The 21,294-nt window shown below is 43.7% G+C and overlaps 1 protein-coding gene across 4 annotated transcripts; it reads left to right on the top strand.

Annotated features, from left to right (window-relative positions):
- Positions 1-343: 343 nt before the first annotated feature.
- LOC147612252 (uncharacterized) lies at positions 344-16,285 on the top strand. Of its 4 annotated transcripts, XM_086784132.1 has the most exons (13): positions 345-920; positions 1,125-1,376; positions 1,456-1,512; positions 1,612-1,707; positions 1,869-1,957; positions 2,746-2,881; positions 11,460-11,597; positions 11,749-12,712; positions 12,812-13,033; positions 14,087-14,177; positions 15,160-15,223; positions 15,709-15,773; positions 16,069-16,285. In XM_086784132.1, the coding sequence occupies exons 1-13, from the start codon at positions 459-461 to the stop codon at positions 16,154-16,156; spliced, it is 2,724 nt and encodes a 907-aa protein (XP_086640258.1). In that variant the 5' UTR covers positions 345-458; the 3' UTR covers positions 16,157-16,285. The 4 variants fall into 4 exon arrangements, with proteins under 4 accessions (XP_086640256.1, XP_086640258.1, XP_086640259.1 ...); XM_086784130.1 differs by having other exon boundaries at positions 344-920; positions 11,749-13,033; XM_086784131.1 differs by having other exon boundaries at positions 350-920; positions 1,612-1,626; positions 11,749-13,033.
- The last annotated feature ends 5,009 nt before the right edge of the window (positions 16,286-21,294 follow it).

Below are 21,294 nucleotides of genomic sequence, written 5' to 3'. Positions count from 1 at the left end.
TATGTGGGACAACTGTGTCCCATCACAAGACACCGCCTAGCAAGCAGTCTCCCAAGGGATGCACTTCTGAAGCCATGATGATTGCATGTATGCAGTTAGGTTATCATTTATCTTCAGGTCAGCCTGCTTTTGTTTGGGACCTCAAATACAAGTTACTTAATTTTAATTTGGAAGATCTTGGTATCTATAAGGAATCCTCTCGCATCTAAGAGAAAAAGTGTAGGAGAACTTTTTGTAAAGGGGTGCCTTAATTAATATTATATATTATATATTTACTGTTCCAAAAAAAAAAGAAAAAGCCATTGGCGGGGCACCTATTAGTTTGTGATGAACAAATGGCACACGTGACCTTGTGCAGTTGGGGTAGGAATGCGTGATCTCTCTTTCTCTCTCACACGCACAACGCCACAACTTACACGCACACGCACACTTCGAGAGAGAGACACGCACAGCACAGAATGGACGTTCATCATCATCTCGCTGCTGCGTTGGAGCCTCGTTCCGATTACTTTTCCAGTTACCACACCGGGTTTTCCGAGCAATCATCGCTGCCAAGCTTTGCGTTTCCGGCTCTGGCGAGTACCCCCTTCTACTCTGCCCTCACCGGAGAGCGCTTCATGTCTAGGAAGGCCATTGTGGCAAAGCTAAGCAGTAGTTGGAGCTCAGCAGCAGGAGGAGGCAGCAGCAGCAGCAGGCAAAACGAAGAAGAGGATGTAGTACAGGACATGGCCATTCTCTTGAGTAACTGCGAGCAGCTCAAGACCTTGGCAGACTCCTCTGGGAACTTCGGCATTGGCCCTGATATGAGGAACCGAGTCGACCACCTGCTCAAACGCGTGGACCTGCTAAAGCAGAGTGCAGAGAAAGTCACTCGCGTCAGTGGCAGTCGAGTCTCCGCTCAGCTTATGGCTACTTTCAAAGTAAGCACCCTTGTAACTTCTCATTGAAATGCGTCTGTATGTGCCACATAGTGCTTCCAAAATGCGTAATGTACTTGCAAATTGGAAAGCTGCGTCTCCAGGAGGGAGCTTCTAAATTGATGTGTTCACAAAGCAACTCACGCCTCAATCTTCATATCTAATGTAGATGCGGATATCTCTACTGGATGTTGTCATTGTCTCTAGGGTCTCCAAAGAGAGCACAATTCTTTAGAAAATATTGTTAGACTGGCCACAGAAGTAGGGCCAGTGCTTGTTGGACGGGCCTCAAATGATGAAGATGAATCTAGTCCATCCATGGCAGCAGATAAGGGCATCTTGTTCTCCAGAGAGGGAGCTAATTCCATAGAGGTCAAACTTGTACAAGGGCTAAAGAGTGAAAGCACCATAGAAGTTCTAAGTGGACCAAAGTATGCCATGTCAACTCCGCCAAGTGAGGTACCTTCTTATGTCAGATAAGCAAAGTTCTGCTGTGAAAAGTCAGGCTGAACATTCTGACAATTTGATGCCTTCTCAGGGTTCATCTCAACTTGCAGCAGTCCGAGCAGAGATAGAACGTCGGGTCATGGAGCAGGTTAAATGAGCATTTTTTGGTACTCCATGATTCAAATTAAAAAGATGATAGGATACTTTGTAAACCCTGCTTTTAATTTTCTCCACTGTCTTGCCACAGCTTGTTAAGAAGCAGGTTTGTCAGCCTATCCCATGCTCAATTCAAGAAATCACGCAGATACCAGAAAGTGAACATTCATCTACTACAAACTTTCAGGTGGTCCAAAAATGCACTATTGTATTTATCTTTGTTGCAATTGGCTTTGCCAGTCATCTTGATGTGTATTTTGTCCATCGTGCTTTTAAAGACTCTGTTGGTTATGGTGCAAAGCCACAACTGTAGTACTTACACCGTGGGCTATTTTTGTCACACACAAGAAAGTTCCAAGTGTTGTGGGAAGGAGGAGTTTAGAGGAAAAGAATGAAGTGGATGCTGCAATGCTGGAAGGCAAAGATTTCTTTCCTCGGTAAGGTTTTTCAGTGGCTTGCTGTTAATCTGCACGCTTGCTAAAACTTCTCTGGAGTTGTAGGACAGCATATGCCAAAATTCGCTAAAATTTGACATGACTTGCTATAATTTTCTGGTGTGGGGTGCTTGCGGGTGCATGTGTGAATAGCAAGCTGCACCGATGAATCTAGCATGCGTCCTTCTTATTTAGCTGAATGACTAAACTTAGCTCACTATGCTCATTAGCTCCAAAGGTGTCATCCTCATCATGGCTTCACCCTCAGGAAACTGCAAGAATAAAGCATGGTGGTTTATCTATGAAGAGTCGAACCTTAAGGTAGATATAGCATTATGCACCTGGTTGATGGTTTCAAGCTTTGTGAGTCGCTTGCCATTCTCCTTTCTGCCAACGTATATCATGGATGGGTGTGCCCTAGGTCACCGAAAGAGGTGTTGAAAGTTAGCTCAGTGGTTTATATACGAATTGAGTACTTACGTGGACATATACATATGTACATACATACACCCACACCTACTGTTGGGTGGTGATGATGTGAAGGGGGGATGTTAAAAGTAGAAAGTATGCAGTCTATGGTATGCATGATGGAGTTAATAGTCTGAAGTGTGGTAAGTAGATTCTCATGGATTTAAGAATGCATTTTTTGTTTTTGGTAATGCCTAGAGATAACCTACAGTTACTGGCTTGGATAGGTGATCCAAGTTTCCCTTGTAATTTTTTTTTTTGACCTGGCATTTTGATTTGTTGATGTTATAAGGATGATATGATCTGTTCATTGACCTTGACAGGATGGTGGAAGCCAAACAGTTTACTCAATCATCGATTTCAGACTCAGCATACAACATAGAGAAACTAGAAGCCAAAGTAAGACAGATGGAAGTGGAGAATGCAAGGGCTATCCCTATTCGACTGCATGAGCAAGTGGTAGGTATCCTACTTACCGATGATGCCATCAATTTGTTTGGAAAAATACTGTATGCCCACTTCTTATTGAGATGTTTGTTTGTTTTTTTTGGGTGTGCATATTTGTGCATACAAAATCATGTCAAAGCATCACATCTTAGAGACAGCAACATAGAGCTGGATTTATGTTGTTTGTGTTTCCGTTGCCATGTAATTGATCAGAACATGTTTTGTTATCATGATGAGGCTCTAGGCATCTGTTTTACAGGTTGCGTGCACTTTTTTATTTTCATAGGCCATTTTGGCTTTCCCCTTGGGCCCGAGAAACTGCCGGACTCATGATTGGTCACACATCGGCCAAACTGTATGGGGCAGCTTCGGAGGTTCATGTTAACTCACGGGCATAGGAAAACTGATTGAGAGCAGCCACAGGACAGGCATGCTTCAGGAGGAACTACTCCACATTAGATCACACTTTCACCCTCTGGGCGATCATTGAGGAGGCGAGAGCACGGAGGCAGCAAGTCTTGTTTCTGTGAATTTCAGGATAGCCTTTGATCCAGTTCCATGGTCACGGCTGTTTTTGCTTGCTTAGAGGAGTTTTAATTTCCCCAGGAGATGATATGGGGAGTGATGTCATTGTATGAGTCAGTGGCTGGTCAAGTACGAGCCCTTGGGGCATGTTTGGTGAGGTATGCAGCACTGTTGGGGTCAAACAGGGCTGCCCACTCTCTCCCACTCTATTTGGGCTTTATATTGATGAGATTTCAGATTTTATGGACCACTTTGGAGGCACAGGGTCATGGCTTGCTTGAGCAGTGATACCTAACTCTTGTATGGAGATGATATGTGCTCATATCAGATCCAGCGGAGGGGTTGCAAAGGCAATTGGGTGCACTTCAGACATTCTGGGGTGGGGGGGGGGGGGGGTGGAGTTCTTTTCTGGCACGGGTCCGGGAAGAGTGAATATTTGGGTTCTCTTCACTGCACCTGTGTTATTTGGGGGGTATATTGTGCTTCCCTGCCCCACCAAACCCTTAGCTCATCGCACAAGGCTGAAATCCCTCACTCGGTCCTTGATCACTAACTATTAGGCATGGTTTCGCAACTCACTGATTTGCTTGCTAATGGAAGGAGAAGTCCGAGGAGAAGGCTAGTTCGTTTGCTGCAGCCGTATCTATGACACTGGCACCATCTACCCCCCCTCTCGCTCCCACCTGTACCACAACTGTTCTTCACTTGACCCGATTTGGGGGGATCTCAGTGGTCCTCGGTTGGCATGATACAGTGATGTGCCGAGGGATGCTTCATGGACTTCCGGTGGCCATACTCTTTGATGGAGGAGTCCTGGAGGACATCATTAGAATGTGGTTGAGTGGTTGAAGTTGCCTATGATGGCGGACACTAGTGGCGTCGTCCTAGTCACCGCCATGAGAGGCAAGCAAAAGAAATCAATCTAGTTTCGGGAAGCGGAGACCTTGGAGGATGCCCCTTTGGCTTTTGGGGAGTTTTCTAAATGTTGCACGTTCAAGGTTGCACCTTTGGATTAGGTAGATATTATTCTAGGCCACCCATGGTTGCATGATCATGCGGGCATGGTCTACCACAAGGAGCACAGGCTGACTTTTTAGGATACTTCGAACCTCTCTTCAGAGGTGACTTGGGAGTCCTTACCATCTCACATAGGCCATGTTTTAGTTATATAAGCCCTTTAGATGAAATGCGTGGTACGCAAGGGCGGTCATACATGTATGGTATATGTCTGGGCTATTCAGCCAGATGACTTGGAGGATTTGACGACAAATAGACAACTCATATTGGACGAGCATGGTCAGTTATTCAGTGCCGATTTGCCTAAAGTGTTGCCTCTGACACGGCCCGAGGACCACTACATTGATCTTATTCCTAGTATAGAGACCCCTTCTTGTGCCCCATACCAAATGAGTTGTTTGGAGATGATAGAGCTCTAGCAGCAGGCGGAAGAAATGTTGGCCAAAGGCTTGGTATGCCTAAGCTCCTCGCCATTTGGAGTTCCTGTCCTCTTGGTCAAGAAGGACGGGAGTATGCATCTGGAGATAGCCTTGCAATTGATTGATGCCCATAATTTGCGGCTTCACCCTTGACAGACAGAGTTTTTCATGATCAAAATTTCTTTATTGGGATATGTCATCTCCAAGGATGGAATATCGATGGATTTGGAGAAGATTGAGGCCATTGTTTTGTGGCCCATACGAGAAAATGTACATGAGATTCATGGATTTCTTGGCCTTGCAGTCTTTTATCGGCGTTTTGTGGAGGGAGACCAATCCTCTGACAGATGCAACAAAGGAGGATCATTCATTTTAGCAGGCGTGTTTTTAGAAACTCAAAGTACCTTTTTGTTGTAATAATTCTTTCTATTTGTTATGATCCTTAGTGCTAGGCTTCATTATGGTTGAGGCTGCCTTGTATCTCCAGAGCTTTGACAGAAACTCAGTACATAGACCTTTGTATGAATGTATGCTCTTATACGTGTGCGCGCGCATGTGCGTGTACGTGGGGGGTGTGTGCGTGGGAGCATATATTGATACCAAGTAATACACCCACTACTGGGCACTAATGACATTAGTGGGGATGTCATAGTATCCAGTCCATACTATGCATGATGGAGTTGATGGTATATTGTTTTGTGGATGACTACCATGAGGTGATAAATTGCACATTCTTATAAGGTGAATTTGGGCATCTTCCTAGATTCATCGAGGTATATATATATATATATATATATATATAATAATGTCATTTGCTGCTCTCATTCTCCAGTTATCAGATTTGGATGAGCCCTTCACGGTTTTCTACGACTCTAGTGGAGGTGGCCTTGGAGCAGTGTCGCAGAGCAGCATGGGCACTCGATTACCTATATGAGAGCCGAAACCTCCATGGTGCTGAGTTGCAGTAGTCCACATATGACCAAGAGCTGCTTGCAGTGGTGCACGCCCTTCGGAAGTGGCACCACTATTTCGTTGGTTTGGAGTTCCCGATCCGTACGGATCACTAGTCTCTTAGATATTTGTTTACACTGTCAGTCTCCCTACCTATTATGGTGGTTGCATTTTCTCTCTCAGTTTACCTTTCGGATTGATTATTTGTCCGGTAAGGAGAATGTGGTAGCCGACGTGTTGAGGCGAAGGCCACATCCGGTGTACACCATGGAGTTGCCATAGTGATTATTTCATGCCGATGAAGGTGATGTATGATGATGACCCGGAGTTCAAGCAACCTTGGAGCAAATGCGTACATAGCATTGCTTTAGAATACACCATTCGGGATGGGTGGTGGTACTAGGACCAACTTTGTGTCGTCAAGGACAGTGATTTTTGCCAAGTGCTTCTATAGGAGGCACATGATGTTCCCATTTCAGATCACCATGGCGAGGACACGACATTGGAGAAGTTATCTCATCTTTTCTTTTGGCCTTGCATGAAGCAAGATGTTCATCAGTATGTACGGTTTTACCAGGTCCGTCAGAAGTCAAAGCAAGACACTAGGAGAGATGTCGGTAAGCTTCACCCTTGCCAGTTCTATAGAGTTGCAATGGGAGGACATTTCTATGGACTTTGTAGTTGGATTGCAGAAGAGCCGAAGGTTCCATAATGATTGTATGCTTATAGTTATTGATTGGTTGAGTAAGTAGACCCACCTTATTCCTTGCAAGTCAGATGTGAATACTTAGGAGGTGGCTAGGCTTTTCATTCGGGAGGTGTTCCGCCTACATGGACTTCCGAAGAGGAGGGATCCAAAATTCACTGGAGGTTTTTGGAGGGCCTTGCTCTATGGTTTGGGGACAAAGTTATACTTCAGTACCACCTCTCATCCCCAAACAGACGGCGAGCGTGAACAATATGATCACAATGCTGCGGTGTTATTGTCAGGAGCATCAAACTCTTTGGGAGTTCTTGCCATTGGTGGAGCATGCCCTCAATGATACGGTGCAGGCATCGACCAAGAAGACTCTCTTTGAGGTGGTATATGGTCCAAAGTCACCATAGATCGCCATTCTGCACTTCTGGAAGGTGGGAACGACGTTCCCTGCAAGAGGAAAATCCGAAACGTGTGCATAACGCCCAGGAATGTTCCCATTTGTGGAACCGCTAGGTGAAACGTTCAGAAACGTTCCGCGAACCTTCTGCGAGCTGTTTCGGGGGGTGCTGTGTGGACAGAAAATGACCGTTTCGGGCCCTCAAAAAAAAAATTCTCATGTCTTTCTTTACTGCCGCGCGGGACTGTTTTGAGCATGCCGCCTATGTTTTGTGCCTCTCCCTCAAGGTTCAGGCCCGCTCCCATAATCCATTCTCCTCAAGGCTGAGAGGCTTAAGCCTCACGCCCTACTACCTAGGGCTAGCTAGTAGCCGCCAAGGGCCTAGCCTCCTACAGTAAGCACTTGTCACCATCCTTTCGAGGGCCGAGTCCCTGCATCCTCCCCGCTCTATCTTGATTCCTCTAGCACATTCTTGAATCTTCATCCTCTGTGCTCAAGCCTCAAGCCTCAAGCCTCACAGTGCACACATTGTTCATCCTCCATGCTTTAGCCTCTAGGCTCTAGCTCACATTCTTCATCCTCCGTCTCCAAGCAGCATGGCTTCGAAGTGGTGGGATGAGGCCGATAGCAGCAGCAACTATTCCAACAAGGGAGGAGCAAGGAAGCGGAAGTGCCACTATTGTGGCAGCTAGAGAATAGAGGAGCAGATAGAGTCCATGCCCATCTCATTGGAGAGAAAGACCACGGCATCAACCTGTGCCCTCTCATTTCAGATGCAAAGAAGGCAGCTCTTACCGCATTCGTAGCTTCGAGGCCACTAACACCTATGGCACGAGTTGTTTCTTCTTCACCAGGCTTTGGAGGAGGTGTGTGTGAAAACAGCATTTTGTCCAGCCCCAAAAAGGGAATTTACTGGGCTTTATTGGTTTTATTTGGGATTTTTGTGTCGTTGCTGCTGTCGGCTGGCCAACTAGCACTCCCTCATAATATATATAGGTTAATTTCATCATTCATCATCGTGTACCACATCATAACATATCAGGTACCATCTGCTGCTGCTTCTGCTGCTGCTGGGCCCTACACCACATTGCTTTATCACAGTACAGCACCTCAGCGTTTACTACTGGCTACACCTTGGGACAGCAGCCCACTCTCTGCTACAGGCCACACTGTGGGACATCAGCCCTCTCTGCTACATTCAGTACATCAGTGTTACATATCTATTCATGGGACAACAGCCCTCTCTGCTACAGTAGAGCATATCAGCGTTTTATCTTCAGCTCATGGGACAGCAGCCCCCTCTGCTACATAGAACACTTCAGCGTTTTTCCTCAGGCACCATCGGGACAGCAGCCCTCTCTCTGCTACAGTACAGGACATCATCGTTTTATCATCAGTACTCTCTGCTACTATACAGGACATCATCGTTTATCATCAATAGTCTTTGGGACAGCAGCCCACTCTGCTACAGCACACCATCAGGACGGCAGGCCATTCTATGCTTATCTTCATCATTGACACCACTCGGGACGGCAGCCCTCTTTGCTCTTCACCACCCTTCATGTACACAGTACCCTTATCACCAGAGTTTGCACCCTTCAGGTGCGCAGCACCCTTGTCACCAAAGCGTGCACCCTTCAGGGCTTGCAACACCCTTGTCACTAGAGCTTGCACCACTACACCACTCGGGACGGCAGCCCTCTCTGTTCTTCATCTACCACCTCAGGTACCGCAACACCCTTCTCACCGCTGCCAGCATCACCTCATCTTCCGCTGCCAGCATCACCTCATCTTCCGCTGCCACTACCACCTCGGAGTGCCTCTGCATCCACCGACACGAGCCTTCAACACCGACCACCTCTTGGAGTGCTTTGCCTCACATCGACGCGAGTCTTCGTCACCAACCGCGCTTCAGCTCCGACATCGTCTTTGCTTTTGCACACTGGTCTTCTACTCAAAGTCACCTCACATCAGAGGGCTCTTGTATATAAGTTCACCCACCGTTATATATAGACTCACTCACCTATTTCATGCTGTGTTGTTTTGCTCTGATCTCTCGTACATCTGGTCCTTTCGTCCTTTTGCCCTCCCAAGTGGACCTTTCTCTTCCACTCCTTGGAGGGCTTCTCATGTAGGGCCCTTTGCGGTTCCTTCTAGTGCTCCTGTTCCATTTGGCAGGCAGGCGAGCCTTGCAGCTACATGGCATCTAGGTAGGAAGGCTCAGGTAGATGTGGCTGTTGCTCGTCTCTTTTATAGTTGTGGCATATCTTTCAATGCCACAAGATCTCCTTATTACAAGGAGATGGTTTAGGAGATTGCAAGGTTTGGTCCCACTTATGAGCCACCAAGCTTTGAGGCTTTGAGGACCAAGATTTTGCAGGATGAGAAGGCATCCATTGAGCTGGCATTGCAGACTATCAGGGAGGGGTGGCAGAAGCGTGGGGTCACTCTCATTGGAGATGGTTAGAGCAACACAAGGTCTCGCTCCATTCAGGGCATCGTTGCATACTCATGGGGTAGGTCGTACTTAGTGAGTTCCATTGACAACTCCGATCGGAGAGAGACTTGCTGATATTTGGAGTGAGGCCATTGAGTATGTTGGGGCCTCAAATGTCTCACAGTTTATTGGAGATGGGGAAAATGGCAACAGGGTAGTAGGTGTTAGCAGTCATCTCCTGTTTGTACCATATTACTCAGTGAGGGCCTTTGTTGTGGGTGTGCCCACCCAGTTAGGAGTATTTTCCATTTTTCCTCATTTTCCATGTCTTTTCCCTATTTTTTATGGTTGTGGGGGACTGTCTTTTGTTGGCCGACTTGATCTATTCACTGGCCAACTATTTTCTTCTGGTTGACTTGATCATGTGCTGGCCAACTCCTCCTTTTGCTGGCCGACTGGGATTGATCCAGTCGAGTGCTCCTGTTGGCCTATTTGCTGTGGCTGACTAGCAGCCTAGGGTGGTATATATACTACCCTTGCCCCCCATACCATGTTGTATCATTTTGTACCGGATCTTCATTGTATATAGCAGAGTTTATAAAGCTTCTCTCTCTCTACACTTCTGCGTTTTCTCTATATGAGCATCTCAGGGGATGGGTTTATATATCGACCGCGGTACATGGATGTATACATGCCACACAGCTCTCGCGTTGGTATTGGACGGCTACGAGTCTCATCACATCAGCTAGAGATAGAGGCTGGGAGAGCGGCACAGGTTTCCAAAGCTGAGCGGATATGCAGATTGTGCCGCGAGGAGGTGGGGACTGAGGATCACTTTGTATGTAGATGTAGAGCCCACCAGGGGGTCAGAGATAGATATGCAGGATTGTTTGAGGAGCACTCTTCACTACATCAGTTGATGGAGGCCTCGGACCAACGACAGCTTGGCAGACTACTACTAGAGCTTCATAGTTCTCGAGAGAGACTCCTCCAGACACCCGCTCCCACTAGGGGTGGGAGACAGTCCCAGCTCACAGATTTCTTCCAGAGAGCTATGTCAGTGCCAGCTGATGTACCACGTGGGGTGACCGCACAGAGAGCAGAGGAATTGAGAGCTAGGAGACCTAGACAGATTGGACATAGAGCACCCCGACTCCGTCATCACTGAGAGATAGCAGCTATCCGAATGAGACACCAGATGGAGACACAGGAGAGGCTAGCTCGCTTTCATTCAGACTCAGGGTACATGTTCACGCCATTCACAACCTCAGCATCGGCGATGTATGATATCTTATATCTCTCTTATGGCACTGGATGGAGTTAGACATAGATCTGCATAGCATGCTTGTACTACCCCTTCAGCATATAGAGATGCATCTTGCCTTAGCACTCCATCCACATCCCCACCCCCCCTTATATTGTTTGTATATGGGCTCCACCGATCCATGATGATTCACAGTTGTATCCAGACACATGCACACTTTTTCTTTTTGACTCAGGCACAGTTGTGGGATCGTGTCAATGCCCGTTTATGTTCTTTCATCTTTCTTAATTGCACACCCCAAGTGATCAATCACATCAAACACATGACGCTGGCTAGAGGGATCTGGCAGCTCTTGGCTTCTTTGTATAAAAGGGTATCACTCATGAAGAGGATTTCCTTGGAAGTGCAGATGCGAGTGATAAATCCTACAAAGTCTTCGACGATGTGAGAGGAGCTTTGAATCTCTTCATTGCATTCTGGAGTCCATGTAGTATGTGGGTCCGTTTTCTTTGGTAGATGTTTTTTAAAAAATGTTTCTAACATCCAATCATTCATAGATCAATGTACTAATTCTTAGTCTTATAAAGCCTTTGGGTCCCTTGTAGACGCTTAATACAATCTTTCTTTCTTTCTTTCTTTCTTTGCCGCTGGCATTATTTGACATTATCACATTCTTGGCTGGGTCCTTGAGTAGTGACATATTTCGAGGAGTCTTTCTTATTCTTCAGTAAACTTTTGACTTCTATTGTATGTTGTGCTATACTTGATAGACTCCTTTTTGGAAAAAGAAACTCTCTAAGTACAGATGTGGATGTCCTGAAGATTGTGATGTGGATTGATCAATGGTTGTCTTAAATTTGTGCATTCTATCAAATTGCAGGTAAGCAGGTTTGAAAAGGCTTTACTTGATGCACGGGACCAGTTATCTCAGATTACTGAAGACGTACAACAGAAAGAAGCTACGTTGGTTGTTGTAAAAGAAAAGCTGATGGATGAACAACATAAACTCTCAGAGAAGGTCAGTTTCAAGAACTTGGAAGTTTAAATCCATGTGTTGCGCAAAACCAAACTCTTTTTATGGAATTGCTGCTGTTGAAGAACTGTATCTGGGGCTTATTTGTAGGCCTCTATGTTTTCACCTCTCTCACATTCCGATCATTGAAAAGCAGGTTGATGAGCTGACAAAAGAAATGATGAGAAGATTAACAGTAGAGGAGATGAATGGTGCGCTTAGAAAGACTCTCAATGAAGTGGAAAAGGAATTGAAGAGGATGCAAAACCAGGTCACATCCCTTGGCTGTGAATTAGAGAAGAGAGAAATGGTGCTGGCAGCCTTTCAGGAGGAGCAGCAGAGAAGCAAACAGGAATTTCAGACAGTGATTTTGAGTCTCAAAGACAGACTCTCTCTCATTGAAAAAGCACACGAAGGTTTCGATACACAGAATGTGCTAGTGGATCTTGGAAGTGTCAAAGGCACCCTGGGTATTGTGCAAGAAGAGCAAAAACATGAGCAGGCGCTGATAGTTGAAGGGCAGGAGAAGGTTGGACAATTGGAGGGTTTCCTTTGGAGCCATGACAAACAAATCAAAGAGTTGACCAACGAGGTGGGCAGAAGAGCAAGGACAGATGAGGTGATTGATGGGCTGAAGAAGGTTTTGAATGAAGTTGAGAAAGAGGTCAAGCAATCGCAGGATCATATTGGATCCCTTAGCCTTGAGTTACAGAAGAACGAAGCAAATATTGGGCTGCTACAAGAAGAATGGAAAACATATAGAAAAGAGCTTCAGACTGACATTATTGACGTGAAGACCAAACTCTCCCTATTGGAAAAGACACAAGAGAATTTGAATGTACAGGAGGTGCTGACAGAGCTTGCAAATGTGAAGAACAGACTGACCATCTTGGAGGAAGGACCAAAGCATGAACAAGCTCTTATTGTAGCAGCAGAACAGCAGGTGGCATTGCTGGAGGGTAAAGGATCAGATCTCATTGAAAGAATGACTGATGCTGCTGAGGCACAAAGGCGGGCTTTGTTGGATGACGTTCGGACCTTAGTAGCAGAAGTACCAAAAGAATCTCTAGTGAGCTCAAACAGTGAGCCAAAAGATGCCCACTTTAGTGTAACAGAAAGCAGTATGCAACACCTCAAGGATTTAATGAATGATTCTGGTAGAAGCATCTTGGAATCAGAGCCTAAGGTCAGTGTTTTAAATATTGGTGGACATGAAACAGGTTCACATGAAGGGGTCCAATTGTCCGATAAGAGGGCAGCCTCCTTAGAAACTTTTTTTGCAGTCATGGGGCAGCTGATAAGACAAGAGCTTGAAAGAATGGATGCTACCTCAACAAAGACATCGCCCTTGCTGAGTCCTCAGAAATGTGGAGCGCTCGCTCAATACACTGTTTCTGATGAAGTGTTGAGTGATGTACAAGGATCGAGTGTTAACTATAATGGTGAAGGCACTTGTCTTCCCTGTCTACTTGCTTATTGCTTGGTCTGTATACACACAGTATTGGATCATTTAGAAAGCAAGATAAAGGCAAAACATGCACTCTCATGTGATACATATTTTGGGTCCCAATGGGGAGCCGCGCCCTCTCCTTACGAAGTTTTGCTTTCTTGATAGAAGTGTCGAGGCAAAAGTCTGAAAGCTCTATCTAGTGCTACCTCCTTGAGCTGTAAGTGATTTACGGTTCAAGAACCCACAAAGATATAACAGGCCAAACAGCCCAAAATGCTAGCCTGTGCCCATGCTGCATTTTGGGTGCCTGACAGGGATTGTCTATACCACTTGTCCAAACTGGTATGCTGAATGGATGCTTTTTTGTTGACTGGACTCGCCAATTTTGCTCCGAGCCCAATACTCTCAGAGGCCAGAGGAGTCTGGGTCTTGCTAATCGTTTCATAGCCCTACACCTGGACTAAGTCCGTATATGTACCTGTCCTCACTACTCTCATTGTTCTGTGGCTTTATCAATAGGTCTTACAATTGGCTGCACTTGATGTTAAACCCTTGCCCTAGTGGGTCCTAAGTAGACAGGGCATATGCATCTGATGTGGCATTATTGCTTGCTTATCTTGGAAAACTAGGCAGGAGAGTCATCTCTCTGATGTTGTGCCTCTATTCCGTACATCTTGAAATCGCTAATCCGGTGAATCTTATGGTTGGATTTAAACATGATGTCAAATCAGAGTTTAGCTCTTCGTAGTTGTCCATAAGTGCTGCCCCTGTTCCCATTCTATCATTTTCATAGGTCAATTGCTTTAGAGACTTGGAGATCCCTCACAAATGTGTACCTAAAGTACCATGTGCATCTCTTATTCTCCTTCTTTGTCCCTTCATTGAATATGGCTCACAAATAGCCAGCACTTTGTTAAACCCTAACCCTTAGAAGCACATGCATCCTTGTCTAAGAACTGAGGCAGCATTGATAAGAACTGGTGTGTGGACGAGGGTTTATATTCTTATTGACATGCCATATAATTTTTTGTGGTGTTTGTGGCAGATGGAGGGGATCATGGCAAGAAGATTATAACATTGTTATACGAGAGCAGTTGGAGCAGAGCATTTGTGCATTACTGTGTTGGCAATGCTGGGTATGTAATTTTTTGGGGCACTTGGTTATAAGTTTTTTTCTTTTTGCAAAGTTTGGCTCTTTGAGCTATCACATGGTCAAGTATATGGGTGTGAAAGTCATTTTTATTTGGAGATAAGCTTCAAGCCATGTTTTGAGGATTCTATCACTTCCAAACAAGCAGGTCAGCCTGTCAGTGTTCTGCAGGACCCACAAAAGGGGCTAAGTTCTCCTGTTTTGGCCCCCTTTTGGGCCCTTTCACTTGCCTAGTGATTGGCCATGCCTTGGACGATTAGTGGGGCCTGCTTTGGTGATGGCTTTCCCCTTGGTGCCAGCCTGTCACTTCCATAGGCATGTGCTGGACTTGAAAACCTAATCTATCATGTGTATCCCTAGACCTGTGTCCCTTCGTCACTTAGGACTCGCGAATGGCCCTAAAACGTTATGGTCCTTTTCCTTTCCACGCTGGTGGCTTCTTTAGAACACTGTTCTGCTTTGGCTTGCTTGGCTTGAATCCTGCATTCTTAGGCCCAATCTTTGCCGCTCGCTCAGTACAAACCTGTTGCTGTTCTGGTAGGTGCTGGCAAGGAGCCATCTTAAAGATGGCAAACAGTCTCTCAAAGGTACCAAGCTGTTCCTCTGGAGCTTTCTTCTCAGCTTCTTCGTGCTCTACCTCAAGTCTTCCGTGCTGCCCAAACCCTTCATTCCTCGGCTTGAGCTTGCTGCTTGTGGCCCAAACTGGTTGCTGTCATACTATGCCTGCATCCATCATCATCACCATCATGGTTTCATAAAGCCACTGCTATCAATTTGGAACTGTAGGGAGAAGGATTGATTGTGGGTCTGAGGTGTCGAAGGGTGGTGAGCTCTTCTGCCTCCAAGGAGTAGTCTGAAGGTTTTAATTATTGGACTCTTTAATTTTAATGCGGCCTGAGCAAAGCATCGTTTGAATGGACTTAAGTTTTTGTTTATTGATATTTTTATTATTGATTATGGGGACACAGGTGGACTGAAGTTCCTGGTGTACCTATGCAAGAGGGAAACAACTTAAAAGGAAAACCATTGAAGGTATGATTTTGGTCTTGATAGAAATCGCTACATTTGGTCATGACTGTGAACATGGGAATGGTCATGCTGTTTTTCCACGTTTCTGCTGGCAATCTTCAATAAGCATGCAATGTTTATCCACACGCGCATGCACAATGCCCCACACGCACATGAGGAACACATGCGAACCAATGAGCTCAATGAGCTTGTAGGTGTCAATGAGCTGAGCATATGAGGCATCCTCTTTACCCTGATCACCTGGCATAACATTGATTCAAAATCTTGTGTAACTTCACTATTTTGCGACTGTTGACACAATTCACACTCCGGGCAAAACATATGCTGTTGCACTTTGGTTGTTCACTTAAAGGTGTTGAAATTTGTGCAATCCATGTTAAAACTATAGTAGTAAAAGGATGGGGGCCTCACAGTTACCCATGGCAAATGCGGCCCCTTACTCTCCATTTACGACATCTCAGTATGGATGTATGTACACCTGCATGTAGGTATTCAAAGTAAAAGCTGCCAGAATGGAGTTTGTCTTGACAGATGGTGAAGGCAACTGGGATCGGTGAGTGCTATGTGTTCTCTCACTGACGAAGCAATTTCCCTTGCAATAGAATACTCCTGAGCTCTTCTCTTACTTGCATGTATGCTGTTGAATCTTGTTTGATGGATGGATGCATGCTAGATAGGTTTGATTCTAGGTTTCCCTCTTCGATTAACTGCTTCCCTATCCACCTTCATGAGAGAGAACCACCTCTAAGGCTCTCTCATTCTTGCCTCCATCTGTGTAAGGGGTGTTTTTGGATTAGATTAATCTGTGTAAATAGTTTTGATATTTTCAGTTTCTTGGCAAATTTCAGGGCTTCTGATGGACGCAATTACATTATTAGAGAACCAGGCATTTTTGAGCTTTCAGCTGGAGTATTGAAGACAATCACTACTGCTTGAGGGGAAATTATTTCATGTATGGGGTTCATCACATGTATAGAATATTTAATACTGTAGTGATGTACCCAACTTCAAATTGCATCTTCTCATTAGCACGTGCAAAGCAACGGTATATTGGGTTCTCATCAATGTATTAAGTGTCACAGGCTTGTCTGATGAGCTAGTTATATTAGCATTCATATACTAAATTAATATATTATAGTACATATTAAATTATCATAATATGGGTAGGAACAAACAAACAATACCACTTAAAATTTTTTTTTTGAAGTCAGTACAATCTTAGCCAAGAATCATGAGTGGTGGATTACATGCTTTGCTACATAAATAGTGACAAAACTCTGAACAAAATAATTGGTAACATGTGCTTGCGTCACTTTGGTAACAGTGTACATGTGTATGCACGTGTGCGTGTGTGAGGATCAGGTCAGAAAAAAAAACATTTTTTTGAACCAATGAAAAACTAGTCTGTAAAATTTCAGTCGGGATTTCAAGAATCCAATCAGTTGGTAATGACTCTTCATGGTATTATACGGTTTTTACAAGGTAAGTGAGACCAAACAATGGCCTTACAAAATACAACCAAAGTGAAAACAGGCATGAAAAAGTTGTAGGGTGTCTACTATGGACTTATAAAGCATGTTGCTTTCCCATGACCCAGACTAAAACCCCATTCCATCTTTAGTATAACATATGGCATTGTTGCTAAACTACACCAGATGATGCTTAGTTCTCTTCTCTCTGCATAACCAAATAATGCTTAGTGCCGCTCTCTCTCTCTCTCTCTCTCTCTCTCTCTCTCTCAACACACACAGAAGGTTACAAAAGTTTGTAAGTATGCTAACAATCTCTACCTTAAGTCATTTATACTATTCAATTATCTTTAGCAATCAACCTAAGATGAAACATGAACATCCTAAAGCTTAGCATTTATGCAGGCACAACATACAATCTAGAAAACTTAGGGTGCAAGGTGTACCTAAGTGAGATCAACACCTAACAAAAGAAGCAATAAGTTAAGTGAGCACAATCCAACAAAAATAAAGAAACATAAAAATAAACTATTCATGGTTCATGCAACAACAATAGCCCAACTTTGACTATCAACTAGAGCACCAAGGGTTCCCACTCTCCAATATTAGATGCCAATATTCAACCAATTTTCTCCTCTTGCCTACTTACATAGAATATTGAAATTGCTATTTGACAAACACAAAAATATACAAAAAAGGAAACAACAAACAAATCAAATACATGCACAACTCATAAAACCAAACCCTAGCAAAAGAAGTGATAGGTTATGTGATATTTTTAGCCTCAAAGGTTTCTTTTATACAACATAAATAAAACCATAAGAAAAGATAAAAATCAAAAGTAAGAGCTAAAGCATAGAAACAACAATTGTAAATGAATTGGTAAAAGAATAAAAGTCACAAACAAAAGTGAAATAAAAAATGAGACAAACAAATAGATAGAGTGAGATATATATAGAGAGGGATGGGGTTGAAATTATAAAGGCATAGACCGGTATAAATAAATAAAAAATTACAACCAAAACAATAGAGCTTAGGAACTAAACTTACTTTTGACTTAAAAGTAGAAAACAAACCTGAAATCGAAGGCAATAAACTAAAACTAAATATGAAATTTTGATAGTATGAGAGCTTTAAAAGCTTGAATAAGAATGAAAGAAAAAGAAAGAGATGTAAAGTTGTAAGATAAGAATCTACCCAATCTTGACTCAGCTTCAATGACTCTAAGTGTGAGATATACTCATCATTGGCTAAATAAAGCAGTTAATTTTAAGAGTGAGTTTATCTTTGCATGTGTGCAAATAAAGACATATGAAGGGAAACTATTATAAAACCAAAAGAGAAGAAAACTAGATGGAAAGATACACATACCTGATCTTCAAGAAAACCTTTAGAAAAATAAAGACTAACCTCCGTAAAGAGAACAAAGGGAGAGCATATCACCAACATTCATGCTTTTTCTCCACTTGTTGAGAACCTAAAAATAAAATTAAAAATTAAAAATGTAGTTATATTTTTAGTGACCAAGTAAAGATTACATAAGTGAAGTTAAGTCTTTACCTTGTACGGTCAACAAAAATGTGTCGGCTTGTCTTTGCTCCCCTCTTCCACATGTCAATTGCATCTTGGAAATTGAAGTCTGACACACTTGGGCCTTCAATTGATATGCGCATCAAAGCATCAACATTTCTAGTGCACAAGTGATTCCTTAACTTAGTTTTACTAATGTCCTGGACACTAAATCCCCTCTCACATGAAGCAGACTTGCTACAACACTAGATCATAGTAATTCTTGCCAGTCTCAAAAGCATAGGATACTTATGTTTCATAGTGTCATTAGCAACCCATGTGTTTTTTAAACTCCACCCCTTCACTCATTGGAAGCTTGGAGCTTAAAGTAATGATATTCTCTCCTTATTTGATCCTTCCTTACTAGCGCATCTAAAACTTTACCATTCACTTTTATCTTCTCTTCTCCATAAAAGGATGCTAACAATTCAATCTCAGCATGGCCATAGTCTTTAAATGCTTTGCTTGCTGGAAAGCTACAAGGAGCTAATGCTCTATAGCATTTCAAAACATGATTATCACATAATCTTTCTTTTAAATTTTTAATAATGGAAGTAACAAAAGACTCTTGAAATAAAATTGATCAATCTAAGTCAGATCCATCTACCTCCCTATGAATTCTAATACTTCTATACATGTTACCTCGAATAGATGACTGTAATGCATGAAGTTGTTCGTCAAGGAGCCCATAGTCTGGGATGATTTGGTAGCTATGCTTGGCAAGAATTGAAGCATTTACATCAAATTCTCGATCCGATAAGAAATACAACTCTAAAGCCTGGATCTCCACCTCAACAAACCCAACTACAGAGGTTACATCAACAAAACTTTTTTGAAAGACCTTACTCAATGTTGCTAACCTCTCTAAAATGTTTGCCATAAAGTGAATATTGTATATAAATTCAAACTTTGAAATCAACTCAAAGAGAGTAGTATTTTCTCTTTTAGTAAACTCTAGCAAAGCCTCAAACGATTTACAAACCTTATGAACTACCATGCGTCTGCTTAACCATCTTACCTTGTGAATTCGACTCATGTGAAGCACTTCACATCCAAACTCTTTCTCCAAACTTTCTAGCATGGATGTTTTAAGAGAGCTTTTTGAAAATAAGGAAGCAATAGAGTTCACACATGTATCCAAACCTTGTGCAACTTTAGAATCTTTAATTGCATCAGATAGACATAAGCTAGCTTGATGGGCAACACAATGAATGTTAGTCATGAAAGGATTATCTCTTTTCAATCGTGCAGATAAGCCATTGTGGCGGCCAATCATGGCTGATGCACCATCTGAGCCAAAACAAACCATCTTCTCGATATCAAGAGCAAGAGTTGAAATAAGCTTTAGGAATGCATCATGCAAACTAGATGATGTTCCACTTTGTCAAATCCCCACGGATCTTCCCTCGTGATCGATCTTGGTTCGAAACTCGAATCCTGCAAACAAACGAACAAACAAACAAGCAAGGGGGTGCAGGCCTGACTCACCTCCCAACCATGACAGCCGTGGGCAAGCCCACAGTCTTGGCTGTCCCCACCGAGCCACGAGCTGAGCTAACTAGGATGACGTACCGACCAATCTCCTCCTCGCGACGTCCCATACCGCCACGGAGCTGCCCTCGCGGGCCTCGAGACTGCTGCTGCCGGCCTCGGCTGCATAAAGCAGGTGCACGTCTGCACTAGATCTAGGCTCCAAGACCATAGAGCTCTCACAAACTCGCGACTCTCTATAATACAATAACTAACCTTGGCCACCCTTTTATAGGCTCTTGGCCGGTCATCGGACGTCCACACTTGGCCGCCCGCCCGTTCATACTTGGGTGCCCGTCCATTAGTATTTCCCTAACTTAGCTCGTCAATCAGCCTGCCTAGTTCCAAGCTTCCCCAAGCCTCGAAACTAGTCTTGCATGCGTATAGCACACGGTAGATACCCACTGTGCACATGACATAGTCCCCTTCCTCTAAGAGCTCACTCCTGAGCTCACTAAAAACCAGGGTAATCTCTCTGAAGAGAAGTCAATGTCTCCCATGTAGCGTCCTCCTCAACACGATCCTTCCACTTGATCTTGTATTCCGTGATAAGCGTATGACGCAATCTTCATTTACGAAAGCCAAGAATCTTTTCAGGTTCGTGCTGCGGAACAAATGTCATATCCTGGACATCTATAATTTCTTGAGGAGTAACTAACTGATCTGCTCCACCCAGTACTTCCTTAAGTCTACTGACATGAAATACAAGATGAACTTTCACATGAGAATGCAAATCCAATTCATATGCAACTGAACCAATCCGTCGTGTAACACGAAATGGTCCACAGTATCTAGGGGATAATTTCGGAGATCGACCTGTCCTTAGAGTCTCGGAATCTTTCGGAACTCGCAAATACACCATCGTTCCTTCAGAGCTCTCGTGAACGATGTCTATTAGAATAAAACTTGTCTCGGTCTTGAGCACTTCTAATAGATTCCTTCGCAACTTGTAACATTTCTTGCATATCTTGCAAAAAATTACGTGCTGCATCATGCTGAAGTCCTGAGAATCCCACTGTAACAGGTGATCTAGGTTGAAAACCATACATAAGCATGAAAGGACTAAACCCTGTACTCGTATGCTTAGTACTGTTATATGCAAATTCTAACATAGGAAGATAATCCTCCCATGAACTCTGTCTTTTGGATACATATGCTCGAAGCATATCCTCCAAAATCCGATTCACTCTTTCAGTCTAGCCATCAGATTGAGGATGATCTGAGGAACTCAAATTCAAAGTTGTTTCCAACTTCTCAAAAACAAGTTTCCAAAAATCACTCGTAAACTTAGAGTCCCTATCACTGACTATGTCCTGCGATAACTCGTACAGTCTAAACAATTGCTCGATAAACTGCCGATCTAATTGCGTAGCTGTAACAGTCTTTCGGGTCGATAAAAATCTAGCCATTTTTGTGAAGCGATCTACCACAACCCAAATAGAATCGTGGCCTTGATGTGTTCTTGGCAATCCGGTAATAAAATCCATGGAAATACTTTCCCATTTA

The sequence above is a fragment of the Cibotium barometz genome, chromosome 46 (genome assembly GCF_041138505.1).
Source record: "Cibotium barometz isolate CiBa-2024 chromosome 46, ASM4113850v1, whole genome shotgun sequence".
In the NCBI taxonomy this organism is placed as follows: domain Eukaryota; kingdom Viridiplantae; phylum Streptophyta; class Polypodiopsida; order Cyatheales; family Cibotiaceae; genus Cibotium; species Cibotium barometz.
Note: the sequence above shows the minus strand (reverse complement) of the source record. Positions and strands in the feature narration are given on the sequence as shown.

Coding starts and splice junctions, on each gene's coding strand:
- LOC147612252 (XM_086784130.1), top strand. CDS start 459: ATGGACGTTCATCATCATCTCGCTGCTGCGTTGGAGCCTCGTTCCGAT. Junction 1,958..2,745: donor GGCAAAGATTTCTTTCCTCG/GTAAGGTTTTTC, acceptor TGACCTTGACAG/GATGGTGGAAGCCAAACAGT. Junction 13,034..14,086: donor ATCGAGTGTTAACTATAATG/GTGAAGGCACTT, acceptor TGTTTGTGGCAG/ATGGAGGGGATCATGGCAAG.